Genomic DNA, 13,937 nt, shown 5'->3' on the forward strand with positions numbered 1-13,937 from the left:
AAAAGTGTATTAATCAAAGTTTAAAAGACTCAACACACTCTCAACCTGTTATTCCTAAAAGCTGTTAACATGTAAATAAGTAATGAAAGGGCGCAGACATGTATTTCATAATTATGTCTGTTTGTTTGTGTACACCAGATGCAGCCTGAAGACATATTTTGGCACTTGTATGTTTGGTTTATGTTTTTTTTTTACAATCTTGAGAGAGCCTCTCTCTGGTCTCAGTCCCAGGCCGCTCAGAGACATGGGCCCAGTCAGGGCTAAGTAGACCGCATGGTTAAACCAACAAACCTCCTGCTGGGTCAACAGTGAGGGAGCAGTCTGAGGCTCACACCTTGTCAGAGTGCTCATCCTGTGGGCAGACATCCAAAAACACACAAACACACACATAAGTGCATGGAAAAGAGAGAGGCTATTAAGAATATGAAGAGGAAGGACTGGTGGGATGGGCAATCATGGAAGGTAAAGAAGGGGGATGACAGGATCGAAGGAGAGACAGAGGACAGCCTAAGTGGCTTTGATTTGTTTTCCTGACATATGGATTTATGGAGACATTCATCATTTCATAGTCGCACATGTAGCAGCTCTCTAACTGTTGATAATCAGCACACTTATAGATACACATGCACAAATGCTTTTATTTTATTAATAGAGAATGATGTTAAACGTCATGTTTCGTGACTATTTTTGTCCACTCAGAGGCTGAAAGCTGCACTTTCACACCACCCGGGTGCCATAGCCAACGGAAACATGAATTCCATGGGCCACATGATGGAGATGATGTCATCGCGGCAGGAGCAGGGCGCCCACCATCACATGCACTCACACCCGCACCAGCACCTGCAAGCCCCTCCCCACGCGTACCAGCACCACAGCCATCACCACCATAGCCAGGGCCATGGCCAGGGTGGACACCACCACCCGCAGGGACACAATCCCCATCACAACTCCCATAATCCCCACCTCCATCCCGGTCATCCACACCAGAGCTCACCACACCCTCCAATGCACTCTGCTTCACAGGTAAGCAATGCACTTTCCTCAGAGAGTAGAAGCTTTCAGACAGCTCAGACGCAAAGCCACAAGTTCAATAACACATTAACTACACTGCACATTAAAACCTCTCATATAGCTAGAAGCCATTGTGTATGTACCATGACTGATACAAGACAGTGCTTTAGTAGCACTTTAGTTAGTTTTGTATTCAGCTATTAGCTGTTAATGGTTTGGTCTACAAGTAAAGCTGAAACTTGAAATTCAAAATAAGTCACTGGACAAACACATTTTCCCTCGTTGCAGCCTTAATGCCAAGTAGTTTCCAGGCAACCGCCTCAAAGGTAATTTTTTCCTTTTGAGGTTGGTCAGTTACAGGTCAGCGTCGGAGGCCTGCCATGGAGGGAAAAGGTCGCGAGCAGGGCATAAAGTGGGCATTATAAAAGATGCTCAGGACTGTCTTTTGGAAACTGCTCAACGCCCTACTTCACCGCCAAACTGCCATTATGTGGCCACAACAAGCTCTAGGTGCTAATGTTGAATAGACAACCTTGGCTAATAGTCCTTGAACATCTTAGCTGTGAATATATTTGGTTTAATATTATATAAAAGGATGAAAGTATTGCTCACAGCATTAAAAATAACGTGACGTGAGACAGGTTGTCCTTGCATTATCTAATGCTGAGCATATTGAATAAATAAAACTGCCCAACATCTTACTTCAAAAAAATGCAAGTCACTATATGTTCCAAATGTACCATTAAGGCATTAAGACAACACACACTGTATGCACAGCAGCCATTAAGCAGCCATTTTCCATGGTTCTCATAAAATGGTAATGATCTGAAGACTGAAAACATTTGACCTTGCCAAGTATATGTCAAGATCTGTCAGTTTTAGAAACAGGCCTTTTGACTGCGTCTGATGGTGTTAGTCTGAGTGGAAGTGGGCGGTGGAAAACTGCCTCCTGACACCTCTTTAACAAGGTGGGCAGGCTGGTGAATCAGCCCAGTCACTCACTCATTCACTCACTCCTGACGCCCACTGCCCACAAGGTACACAAGGCACGTGGCACGGCCAGATGTTGTTTTTGGGGAAGTTGCCAGACATGGCTGTAGGAGGTAATGTATAGATGCTTGTTTAGAGGCAGATGGCTTTGAGGGCAGTTGAGCTGTGACGGCAGACAGGTGGCTGGCTGTTTTCCAGGTGTTTCAGAATGGATACATGTCTGACTATTGAAGGGTGGCAGACAGACATTGTCTCATCAGAGACCTCAGTGACGTTGATACCTTTTCCTCTATGTTTCAGATGTCACCTGCTACTCAGCAGATGCAACCCACACAGACGATGCAGTCTCCACCCCCAAGTGGCGGGAGACGCAGGCGAGTGGTGGACGAAGATCCGGACGAACGTCGGCGAAAGTTTCTGGAGCGGAACAGAGCAGCAGCAACAAGATGCAGACAGAAGAGAAAAGTATGGGTGATGTCTTTAGAGAAGAAAGCTGAAGAGCTCACTCAGACCAACATGCAACTTCAGGTACAAAATGAACTTAAGGAGTGAAAAACAGTGATAAACATCTGAGCTCTAAATCTACACCCACCCACTTTGTCACCTACAACGCTCAGCATGTACTTTTGTTTTAGTTCCTCATTTAGAGCGTATTGCTATTATGTGATTTTGCACTAGAGATAAATGCAAATAGTTTGATGTATGTCTGATCTTTAAAAGATAACTAAAAAAAGAACGCACTGTGAATTTACTGTTCAAACTTGACACTTTTTTTTCATGAGTGATCATAACGTATTTCTGTGGGTTTTTTTTCATTTAAGAATGAAGTGACCATGCTAAAGAATGAGGTGACCCAACTCAAGCAGCTTCTCCTCACACACAAGGACTGTCCCATCACCACTATGCAGAAAGAGTCCCAAGGTTACCTCAGTGAGTAGCTCAAACATAAACACAGACACACACACTTGGAAGTTTGACCAAACACACCCCGTCATCCGTGTGCCTTAGCCCTGCAGCGCAGATAGCACTGCTGTGGAAATGCTTGCTAATTGTCTTGCCAGAGGAAAGATATAAACTGTACTGACTGAAGTGTGACGGACACACAGTTCCTTCCAAGACTCTTCGCTCCTACGTGCTGGTATCCTGCTCCCACGCTCGCTGCAAGACTCTTCCTTTGACATATGGGTGTTGCACACCCTGGTAGCAGGTCTGGGCTGGGAGTTGGTAGTCTGATTCCCACATGAGACCTATTTTTCCATCTGACAGCACCTCCGCGCTCAGAGGCTGCCGAGACTCAATGTGCGAAATATGTCACAGGCTGCACAAACTCTCGTGGATGCCCCTGGATCTCGCTGATTATTGGACTGTGGCTCGGCTCAGTCACGCATGACATCAGAGCCCCACCCTTTGATATGGATACGAGTGACATTTCCATGTAATTAGGATAAGGCAACTCCCTGTGCGGCTTTAGCACAGGAAAATAAGGCTCACATCCCTGCTGGGCTGAATGGTTCTTTTATAAAGAGGAGAGCCAACTCCCAGACTGGGCTGGGAGAGACTTTTCATCGATGGGTCTAGCTTGTGTACAGATGTCACCTTCAATGTGTCCAGAACTCATCAGGCGTGTTTATGGAGTTGAGTGATTCACTTTTCCATTTTTATGTTATCCATTCATTTTGGGATGACAGGTGAGACGTTAGGTGTGAATTTAGTTTGTTTGAAATTGATCTCTTTATGCTAATAAAACCACCTTTTACAATAATGACATTTGTTCTGTGTTTATTTTGATATTTTTACTATCACATACATTTGAAGCCAGCTTGAAGGTCATAGCATGTACACTTGCACACACACACACACACACACACACACACACACAAAGTCACACATGTCGTCCATCCTAAGTAATGTCTCTTTTGTCTCTGCAGGTCCAGAGAGCAGTCCGGCAGGCAGTCCAGTGCCAGCATGCTCCCAGCAGCAGGTCATTCAGCACAACACCATCACCACCTCCACCACGACTGTAGGGGGCAGCAGTGTGCACGGGCAAGCAAACCACCGCACAGACATTAACCCCATCCACTAGGGACAAGAGACTATAACCCTGGTTGTAGCCCCAGCTGCCCCTTCACACCCCTGCTTTTCGAGGGTAACCAGCTGCACATGCTGCCCCCCCCCCCTTTACTCCATCAAGAAAAACCTCAAAGGCCTGTGAGGCTGTTCTTTATACAGTAGCTACAATATGTATTTTTATAGACCAACCCTATTAACGCATAAATGTTTTACTTTTTTTTATCTGCTTTTTTGTGCTTTTAGCAGAGAGGGAGTTTTGCTAATCTCATGCAGCATTTGAGTAACTTTTTCTGTTGTGTAGAGGTACAAAAATGGACCACAGTGGTCATGGAACCAGAGGAAAGAGACATAAGCCTCGGGCTGTCATCTCTATAAGCGACTCTTACATGTCTGTATGCCCAGTGGACTGAATAATGAGTCAAATATTCTCTGTGTGTCACTGTGGACAGTATGTCGAGTGTCATGCAGGATTTTGTCAAAGCAAACTCTGAACAAGTGAGCAGGATATTGCTGTCTTTAAGTCGTCTTCAGGAATCAAGTCAAACTGTCGCCATGATGTCTTGAAGACAGGAATATGCAAGCAGATGTAATTTTACCTTTCTTTCCTGTATGACTGTTATCCCTGTCAGTGGTATTCCTAAATAGTGTTATGAAATACAGCATGATGGTGAAAATTTGATCAAATGAAAGCAATACATCCCAGTATTGATCATCTACTATATGCCCATGTAATGATCAGCACGGCCAAGCCAATCTGATCCCGAGGACATACGATGCTGTTACAGCTATAGAACTGTACACTGTGATACCAGTGAGGCAGCTGAGGAGTCGAAACAAACTCCTGCGCTCTCCAGGACCAACTGAAGCTTTAATTATTGAGGCCTCTTTTTGTGTGTTTGTGTGTCTGAATCCATGTTTTTTGGATTCAAATTCCAAATGAATATAACATATTTTTGCGTGCATCTGCACAGTTTTGAGCATGTGTATATGTATAGTATGTGTTTTGCTTTCTTTCCTCTGCAGAACAAAGTTCAGCGGGTGTGTAAAGAGAGAAGAACAAAAAAAGTGTGAGAGACAGTGAGAGAAATTCTGATTTGTTTGACTGTAATCCCATGACTGGCATAGTGTTTTAGGATTTGTAAAGAGGAGTTGTTTATGCCTGTGCTTTCCAAAATGTCACAATGTGCCTGAAGTTTTCTTAAAATGTTTTGTTGGCTTACTTTAGGCCAATTCTTTTGATCTCCTTAATCATCATCTTTATTTCAAAACAATCAAATCCAATTGATTCTCAAAGACTCCAGATACTATAGATAGTTGTAGTTGTTATTGGCTTTGTCATTACTGCGTATTAGGGCAAAACCAGCTGACCAAGGAGAAAAATCCTCTTTTTCCCTTTGACCTTTGACCCCTTCATCAATCTAGCTTTCTCACTTTCTCAGGCCTCCTCTGTATTTCAGATTGGCGATGGATGTACTTCCATCTCCCTTCCAGCCTTGAAGCCTTCATTGTTGACCAGAAATCCTCTTCCTTTCCTCTTTCTGACCAGGAATGTCAAATATGTTAGCATGTTGACCACAATGCACTGTGCTATACAGTAGGATGGATTAAATACATTGCAGCAATCGCAGAGCTGTCTATGCACTTTTGTCCTCTGCTGCGCCAGAGGGTAGGATAGCCATATTAAGGTCCGAGTAATTCTCAGTGATCCCCTTCCCTTTTCACACACCAGCGAGAGAGGCTATATGGAGAGACTGTGCCTGGCATGCATCACATGTCTGTCGATATAAGGTCGTATTGTGAGATGAGGACCTAGAATCATTTATTTTGTGTCCTTTTTATCTTGGGGAAAAAAACAAAAAGAAATCCAACTCCAGTTTTGTCAAAGATGAAGAAAACTACATGTGAAATGAAAATGCTCTTTACTTTCATATTAGGTTATATCAAAGTTTTGTAGAGGCTTTCAGACTGTTTGTCACATCATAACCTTAGCGTGTGCAGGATAGTATGTGTGTTGATGAATCTGAAAAATTGTCTGTCTTGAAAAGGGCTTTGTTGTACCAACCCTCTGAAATAAAGCTTGCCTTAGTTTTGGGTTTTCTTTAAGCCACATCTTGATTATTTGACCATTCCAAATTAACCTCCTGCATGTGAACATATGGTTATGACCTCAAAACACTTACAACTGGAATCATTTGGAGGATGTTGCTATTTTAGAGTTAGATATGAGAGTTTCTAGTTTAATGTTTGACAGTGGATCCAGGTTGTGCTTTCAGAAAGACATTTGTTACTGTATAGGCAGGCAAAGATGGAAGGACAGTATGAGTGTGTCTGTGTGGATTTGTGTGAGATGAAAACAATTCCTACACATTAATGATGTTATAATTGTATTATTTTAAATTTAAAACTATAAATATTGTACATAATGTCATTAATTTCTATAATCCTGTACATGTAATGCAACCACCTTTCTTTTTGAAGGGAGTCAATGTGTGGTACATGTCTGTAAATAATGTTTGCATAGCACTTGTTGCCTTTCATTGTATGTCGAGGCTCATTTCAGCGCTTAAATACATTGTTTATATGTAATGAACTGATGAATCCATTCTTGCCTGCATAACTTTGTACATTTTTTTGTGTCTGTAATGACATTGTCTCCATTTTTTGTTTTTTGCATTTGTACAGATGTTAAAGTTATCACTGCAGTTACATTACAGTATGAAAATAAAGCACTTGTTCTGTAACATACAGTAAGGTGATTTGAAATTCAAAAATCTGGTTACTTTATGCACACAGAAAAATAAGTTATATGTACAAAAAAGAAAACTTATGCTCAAATCAAATGATCCACATTATTTCCCAATGCTTGCCCTTCAGACACAACTGCTCATTAAATAGTTAAATGCTTTAAAGGTTTAAAATACTCATTAATAATTTATCCCTGTAGACATCGTGATAGTTGTCTGATGACACAACATGGCAGTTAACTTCAGTACACAAATATCTTTTCGGAAATCAGTCAAAATACCAAATAACTACACACCGTGTGTCAATTCAATTTCAGCCACAATATTAAAATACAAACAAGCAGTGTATTGTTTCAAGTCTTGAGTATATGATGTTGCAACATGCAAAGTGGCCTCTATTCTGTCTTAGACAGTGAAGACGAATTATTTCATACTTTGAGGATTTGAGTTGTTGTTAAATCTGATGGTGTAAATGTTTTAACCTTCATGTCGTCCTCCCGGGTCAAATTGACCTGTCTGTTTTGACTGTTCCTTCCTCCCTAACTCCTTCTCTTTCCTTCCCTCCTCCCATCCTTCTTTCCTCTGTCCTTTCTCCCTTCCTTGACTTGAGGACAATAGGAGGGTTAAAAGGCACTGAAGGATTACAGCAGTTTTGTGAAGTGACAATCTTGAGTATTTTTGAGTTTTACACAGCGAGACATTTCTGTGGAGCACACTGACCCCTGGTGGACATTTAGTGTATTTACCAAACTTTCAGAATGGATACAACAATAAAAGAACAGAACTGCCATATGTGGAAAACACACTGCAACAAAGATCACATAGAAAAGGCTGTCAGCCTGCTCCGGACATTAAGACACTCACATTTAGAAAAAGTACTTTATTTCAACTTAATTCTCTTGTTTCAAAGCATTTCTCTTGACATATTATCTTCAAGCATGTAGGTATTGAATCAAACACACATTTCCCCACACACAATCCCAACTGAAACATGACAACTTAAGGCCCAAAAAAATCAGACTGAAATATGATTTTGGTTTCACTCCATTACAACCACATGAATCACTCAAATCATCAGAGATGTAGACAGTGATTGAGACCTCTTGAAATGAGACAACTTTGATTTGCAGTGCATCAGAGGGAAATCCAAAGAACAATGCCACCTCTGTTAAAAATGCTTTAAAAAACAAAATCAGCAGCAAATATGTGTACCAAATCCAACAATGTACTGATTTACATGTGCTGAGACAATCAACGGTCTTATCAATCAACAGTCATTGATTAATGATATGCTTCTTAAAGTGGAGTTGATATTTCAGTTAAAAAGCCAAAACTCTTCATATCCAGCCCCGTGTTGAGAGGAATCTGTCAATCATATCAAAGGACCTCGCTGGCTGGTCATAAGGCAGAATGTGACCCCCTCCTCGAATGATGACCTGTGTGATAAGAGGACAGATTTTTAAAGTAGCTGTTTAATGACTGTTCTCACATTGTTTTGGCTGTCCTGAATATCTGCTCACCTGGTAAAACTCATTCACTTGTCTTACATAACCTGCCACCTCTGTGTCACTGGGCTGAACCTTCCAGTGGAAGCGAGGGGCTTGTTTGTAATCAGCGGCCCCAGTCCAGTTGACGGTAGGCAGGAACCTCTCAGTCAAAGGAGCGGCTACAATAACATCCAGCTGACCACTGTAGATTAAGACCTGGAGGTACATAGAAGCAGCCCAAGCAAGGACGGAGTGTTAGAGGGGAACATACCACATACGCTTCCGTAAATGCATGCAAGAGAAAGTTGCCATTCCTCTCATATCAGGCCTATTTTTCAACCAGAAGGCTCAATATTATTCATGTTCCTAATAGCGATTTCAAAAAGATGTTTATACTAGGGGTGTGACGATACACTCAGCTCACAAGACGAGAGGAGACACGATATTGGGTTCACGAGATCAAGACGAGACGAGATTTTAACTATATTTTTAAGAAAACTTCAATTAGGAAATACATGACTGTTCTTTTATTTGAAATTCACTAAATGGAAATAATGCAGGTGCATTTTGAAATGTTTTAACTAATCATCTTGTAATGAATCACTTTAGTTCTACTTTCTAAATATATAATTATCATATGCAGTATGCAGCACTGTAAAAGGTTTCCCCATATAGATATTTTATCAGATGGATAGTTTTGGTATTTATGGAAATAACAACCATAAACACAAAAGTTAGATACAATCACAAATACCAAAAAGTAAATTATAAAGAGTAGAAACAAATCTAATATATAAATATAAATTAAATAAAGAATCCAATTATCACATATTGCTAATAAAAAAAAACACACAAATAAAAATAGATTGCACAAATCCTGTATCACATGAACCCACACGTAGAACACCATACTTATAAATTGTGTTATAATTTGGTAGTGTGACTCATTTTACTTTTTGCATCATTAGGCTTCCACAGCTGCACTAGATTTTCGTGCTCCTCCTACTTCAGGTCTTCAGTGTAGAGACCTGAGGTCAACATACCCCTGCTATGTCCTCTTTTACATCTGACTGAGATCTTCTCAGCAGGTAGAAGCTGTTAGTTCACCAACTAAAACGAGGGCACTCACTGTAACAAGTAATAATCCATTCGGGATATTATAAAAAGAAGACATGGCGTGCAAATGAGCGATAGAAGCCCTATGGTTTTTTTTTTTTGGTGCGCCCCTTAATTATAGCTTTGCGAGACAACATTCACTTTGACAAGAAATATCGTCACGCGAGATCTCGTGCTCTAGTTTATACACACATAAACTTTTGATAAAAAGATCATTAGCAATGGTTGATAGTTCAGCAGCCCTCACCCTATAGTTGTCCATCAGCACACCCAGCCAAGGCTTGATGCTCTTCATGACATCCTGCAGGAGGTGTTTCTCCACCTCTGAGCCGTCGTGGAACGTCAGGTTGCCCACATGGATGGCATGCCGCACCACTGGCTGAGTCACAAACTGGGAGAAGTACTCCTGGTCTTCAGGCTCCTGTGTTGCACACACAAACAATAAGATAAGTTATATTTAGTTTATTTGTACATAAAGTTAAGCACAATGATCTCAGAGATGTGTGAGGAGTATAGATAGACAGACAGAGCTGCAGGTGTGTCGAAGTACCTGGCATGTCATGTAGTTGTAGTAGTTGGTGCAACCTGTAGCATTTTGGAAGAAAGAGGGATAAGGTGCCACGTCACCATTCAGCAAGCTGTCAAAAACCTGAAGTCAGAGACATGAATGAATGTCTAAAATTAAACAGGTAAAAATGACCTAGTGAGCATTGATGTGGTGCTGTGCAGGTGAAAAGACAGCTAGACTGAATGTGAAGTTTTTTTACAAGCCTTGGTTACGTATAACATTTGTTTCATCAGTCTTGTGGATTACGGTATTGTAATATTCACAGTAATAAAACAACTTTTACATTAGAGAGAACAAATGAAATGATAAACATGACCTGCTTCTGCTTCTCAGATTTATCTCACAACCCCTTGGAGGAGGTGCTGGTATAATAATCTGAAGTTCAGTGGTTGGATCTCTAATACTGAAGATAATGAACGCCAAATGGCTCCCGAAGGCTGTGTCATCAGTGTGTGAATGATGAGCAGCCACTTTGCATAGCAGCCTCTGCTATCAGCATATGAATGTGTCTATGAATGGAAGAATGTAGCCTGTAGTGTAAAGCACTTTGAGTGGCCAGAAGTCTAGAAAGGCGCTGTATAGATGCAGTCCATTTACCACCAGAGCAATACTTTAGGTCCCCTTATTTAGCATGAATTAGTTTACAAACATTTCATTAATTGTTCATAACACACCATTATGTAGTTGTACAAAGATAAAGAGACAGAATTTAAGTGTTCATTAATGTACAGTATGTCTATAAATCATTCATTAAATCTTTGCATGCTGCATGTGAATGTTATACATATAAAAGGTGAAAATGGAAACGATTAGAAATGAGTGTACTTGGATAAATGATAATAAATAAATAACCCAACATAGATTTTGAAAACTCTCAGCAGCACCCAGCATCTCTTACCTCAAAAGCTTCCACCCACTTCTGCTGCTGGATGAGCTTCACCCCATAGTCTGTCTGCTGGACCACATACTCTTTCTGGAGTTCATCTATCATGCCTGTTTGGTACATGAAGTCACCGTAACCACCCAGCATCTGTGAGGGACCAAAGACCATAATACTGTATTCCTGTCACATCTATACTGACATGATGCTGAAAACTATTAAAACACAAGAACCACTTAAAACTTAAAATTGAAATGTCAGCTTGCTTGGATGAGATGTGATGCCATTTAGGTCATATCCCACAAAGCAACAAGTACAGTCAGGGGAGCTTTGATATTTCTATTGTAGTTTAAAAGAACATCAGAAAGTGAATATTGTTGACAGATACGCACCAGTTCTGGATCACAGAGCCCATCACCTATGGCCATTCCCTTAAAGTTGATTTTCACCTTAGCAGTGGGGTTGTTTTTGTGGATGTAGTAAGAAATGGCAGGAACATACTTCCCAGCATAAGACTACAAAGAGACAGACAGAAAGGTTCACATGAGTAAGGACTGTATCATAATAGGACAAGTTGTTCTTATGTGTTGTGAAAAGCTGCTGTAGTGTTGTGTGTGAATCTTAACATGTCTGTATAAAACTAGTATATGAAGATAAAACCTCTAAGGGTCATCCAGATCACAAGCTTCCTCATGCCTGCTGTTATGTGTGCATATCGCTGCTTCCTACATTTTTAAGACAATTAGCAAAAATGACAAAGAAAACTAAAACTTGCCTCTCCAGTTGCGTAGAACTCATTGGACTGATACTCAGGGAAGAGTTGGAAGAACTGCGTTAAAGCACTTAAAAAAAGAGAGATGGAAACAGTAAAAATGTTAGCATGTAATCAAACAACACACTAAGTTACACAGCTAGATTTGATCTGGACAGCAGCATTTCACCTGTATAGATCCCTGCCGACATCATCTTGGTTCTGAGCAAAACCTTTGTCATCGTCAGTGAAGCTGAAACCTGTTCCAACCTTAAAAAAAGAGATACTTTCCCTCAAAGTCTTTTCAGTTAATCTTCATGCATCTTATGTCAATATATCAGATAAATGTGTCCCATGTCATTTGTCTAATGTAAACAATACATACCGGATTGTCAATGTACAAAACGGAATATCTGGTTGTCCAAGCGTAATCCCTCAAACCAACTGCAACAGGAAAGTTGAGCAGATAAATACTCCAACATAAACTATACTTTTTTTTATTAAACAGGGATTACAGTCCATGTGCCCTGCTGAAGAACCAAGTCAGTTCTTACCTGTCATATTCTTATAAACCACATATGGTCCATGTTCCACAAAGAGGCCGAACATGGAGGTGCCACCAGGTCCACCCTGCAGCCACAGCAGCACTGGAGCATTCTGTTGGGCTGGCTGTCGGTCAGGGAATACAAAGTTAAGATCTCAGCTCCATCTTGTGGTGGCTTTGTTTCTCAAGAAAGGTGTAAGTTATTTCTGTTGACTTTGCATTTCACACAAATGTATTCACACAGCACATCCTGCATGTTCCCTGTCATGTTACGTGTGGTGAACTTTCTCTGCATATTATTAAATCACTGACTCCTCTTTTTTTGGAGCTATCGTACAATTAAGCACCTTCACAATGGACGAACTGGAAGGATGAAATAAAGTGACTTGGACTGAATACAGATTTATTAGTGAGGGAGATAGAAGGTGCGATTCCTATGAGATGTTATGTACTGAAATGTGAAGCTATGTGGAATTTTAAAAAATATATAATTTTTAAAGTTTCAAGATTATCTTTCATTCAGTGTTGATGAAGTGGTGTGGTTCCTTATTACACTTCAGAATGAACCCCAGATATGAGATTTGGCTACTGATAATTGATTTAAAAAAAAAAAAAAAAAAAAAAAAAAGACAAAAATACCTTGTAAAATATTTTTGTTAAACCTTTGTCAAAAACACATCCCATCATAGCTGGCATTCTTGTAACTGCAGCTGCTTAAATACACACAGTGCAACGTCTTATCACATGTTGACTGGGGGACTAAAGTGAAAGAATGTAAAATAAAGCTGAGTTCCACGTGAAAAGGACAAATTATTTCACAATGTATCTCTGCTCACTGTGACCTTCTCCCCACCTGCAGAACTGAATTTATGTCACTCTGTTCTCTGGGGAAAAACCCCTGATTTAGAGAAGTTAAAGCCTACCATCAGTGCAGGAAAGAACCAAAAGAAGAGGTTGCTGTTGTATTTTTTGTTGACGGTGAGATACCCAGAATAACTCTTGACATTGGCACCTGGCAGCTCTCCGACGAGACTCAGTTTCCTGGCTAAAAACCAAACAACACACACATTGTAAAATCATACAGCCTCCTGAATGTGATCACAATGAAACTGCAGTATTATGGCTCCATTCAGTAATGTGGTGTACTTATATACCTTCATCTATGGCGCCTTTCTCCAAGTACGGAGTGAGAAAAAGAGGAGACCCAGGGTCGACTCCATTGAGGCCGCTGACACGGTGCGATTTTCGGCAGAACAAGGTTGAGCAGCTTCGTGACTGTGCAGAGTCCAGACAGGCCAACAGTAACAGGAGACCCAGTGTTTCCCACAACAGCCTGATAGTATTTAACACATGCATATTAGACTACAGGCCCCGGTCAGCGGTGTGTGTGACAAACACTCAGATTTCACTACAGCCCGACTACAAGCACAAGCACCGCTAATTTGAAAGAGGAGGGAAAAAACACATTTGGTCTCTGTTAAAACTCACCTCGTCGTCTCCATGGCAGCAAGAAATGTCAGCTTTGAAACAGACAGAGGTGTCTGTACAAGTTGGTAAGGACTGAACGTGGAGTGACTGGAAAGTGGGAACCTACAAGGCTGAGTCACATGATCAGCTCAGCGTAGGTCATATGAGATATACAGGATCACGTGATCGTTGTTGTGGCGGAAACTGTGAATTTCAGCCCTGCAGTCGCAGGGAATGCAGTCTTGCAGGGAATGAGCTACCAGACAGAAAGTCATACTCAGATTTATCTGCCATACTGAAAAAATGTTC

The 13,937-nt window shown here is 40.9% G+C and overlaps 2 protein-coding genes across 3 annotated transcripts in view; one reads left to right on the forward strand and one right to left on the reverse strand.

Annotated features, from left to right (window-relative positions):
- The window catches only part of creb5b (cAMP responsive element binding protein 5b), a 39,639-nt gene extending 32,865 nt beyond the window's left edge, over positions 1-6,774 (forward strand). For both annotated transcript variants that reach the window (XM_053327316.1, XM_053327317.1), the window contains exons 8-11: positions 700-1,023; positions 2,302-2,529; positions 2,823-2,931; positions 3,930-6,774. In XM_053327316.1, coding sequence (XP_053183291.1) covers positions 700-1,023; positions 2,302-2,529; positions 2,823-2,931; positions 3,930-4,084 — 816 coding nt within the window. In that variant the 3' untranslated portion in view covers positions 4,085-6,774. The remainder of the gene's footprint in view (positions 1-699; positions 1,024-2,301; positions 2,530-2,822; positions 2,932-3,929) is intronic.
- A 919-nt stretch (positions 6,775-7,693) lies between these two features.
- On the reverse strand, positions 7,694-13,763 carry cpvl (carboxypeptidase vitellogenic like). The gene is made up of 13 exons (XM_053327213.1): positions 13,650-13,763; positions 13,316-13,494; positions 13,085-13,206; positions 12,172-12,286; positions 12,003-12,061; positions 11,808-11,887; positions 11,642-11,708; positions 11,259-11,381; positions 10,885-11,016; positions 9,969-10,067; positions 9,666-9,839; positions 8,336-8,518; positions 7,694-8,251 (listed from the first exon to the last, which is right to left on the reverse strand). Exons 1-13 carry the CDS (start codon positions 13,661-13,663, stop codon positions 8,153-8,155), a joined length of 1,446 nt encoding a protein of 481 aa, XP_053183188.1. The 5' UTR covers positions 13,664-13,763; the 3' UTR covers positions 7,694-8,152.
- Positions 13,764-13,937: the final 174 nt, after the last annotated feature.

The sequence above is a fragment of the Scomber japonicus genome, chromosome 10, assembly GCF_027409825.1.
Source record: "Scomber japonicus isolate fScoJap1 chromosome 10, fScoJap1.pri, whole genome shotgun sequence".
Classification (NCBI taxonomy): Eukaryota; Metazoa; Chordata; class Actinopteri; order Scombriformes; family Scombridae; genus Scomber; species Scomber japonicus.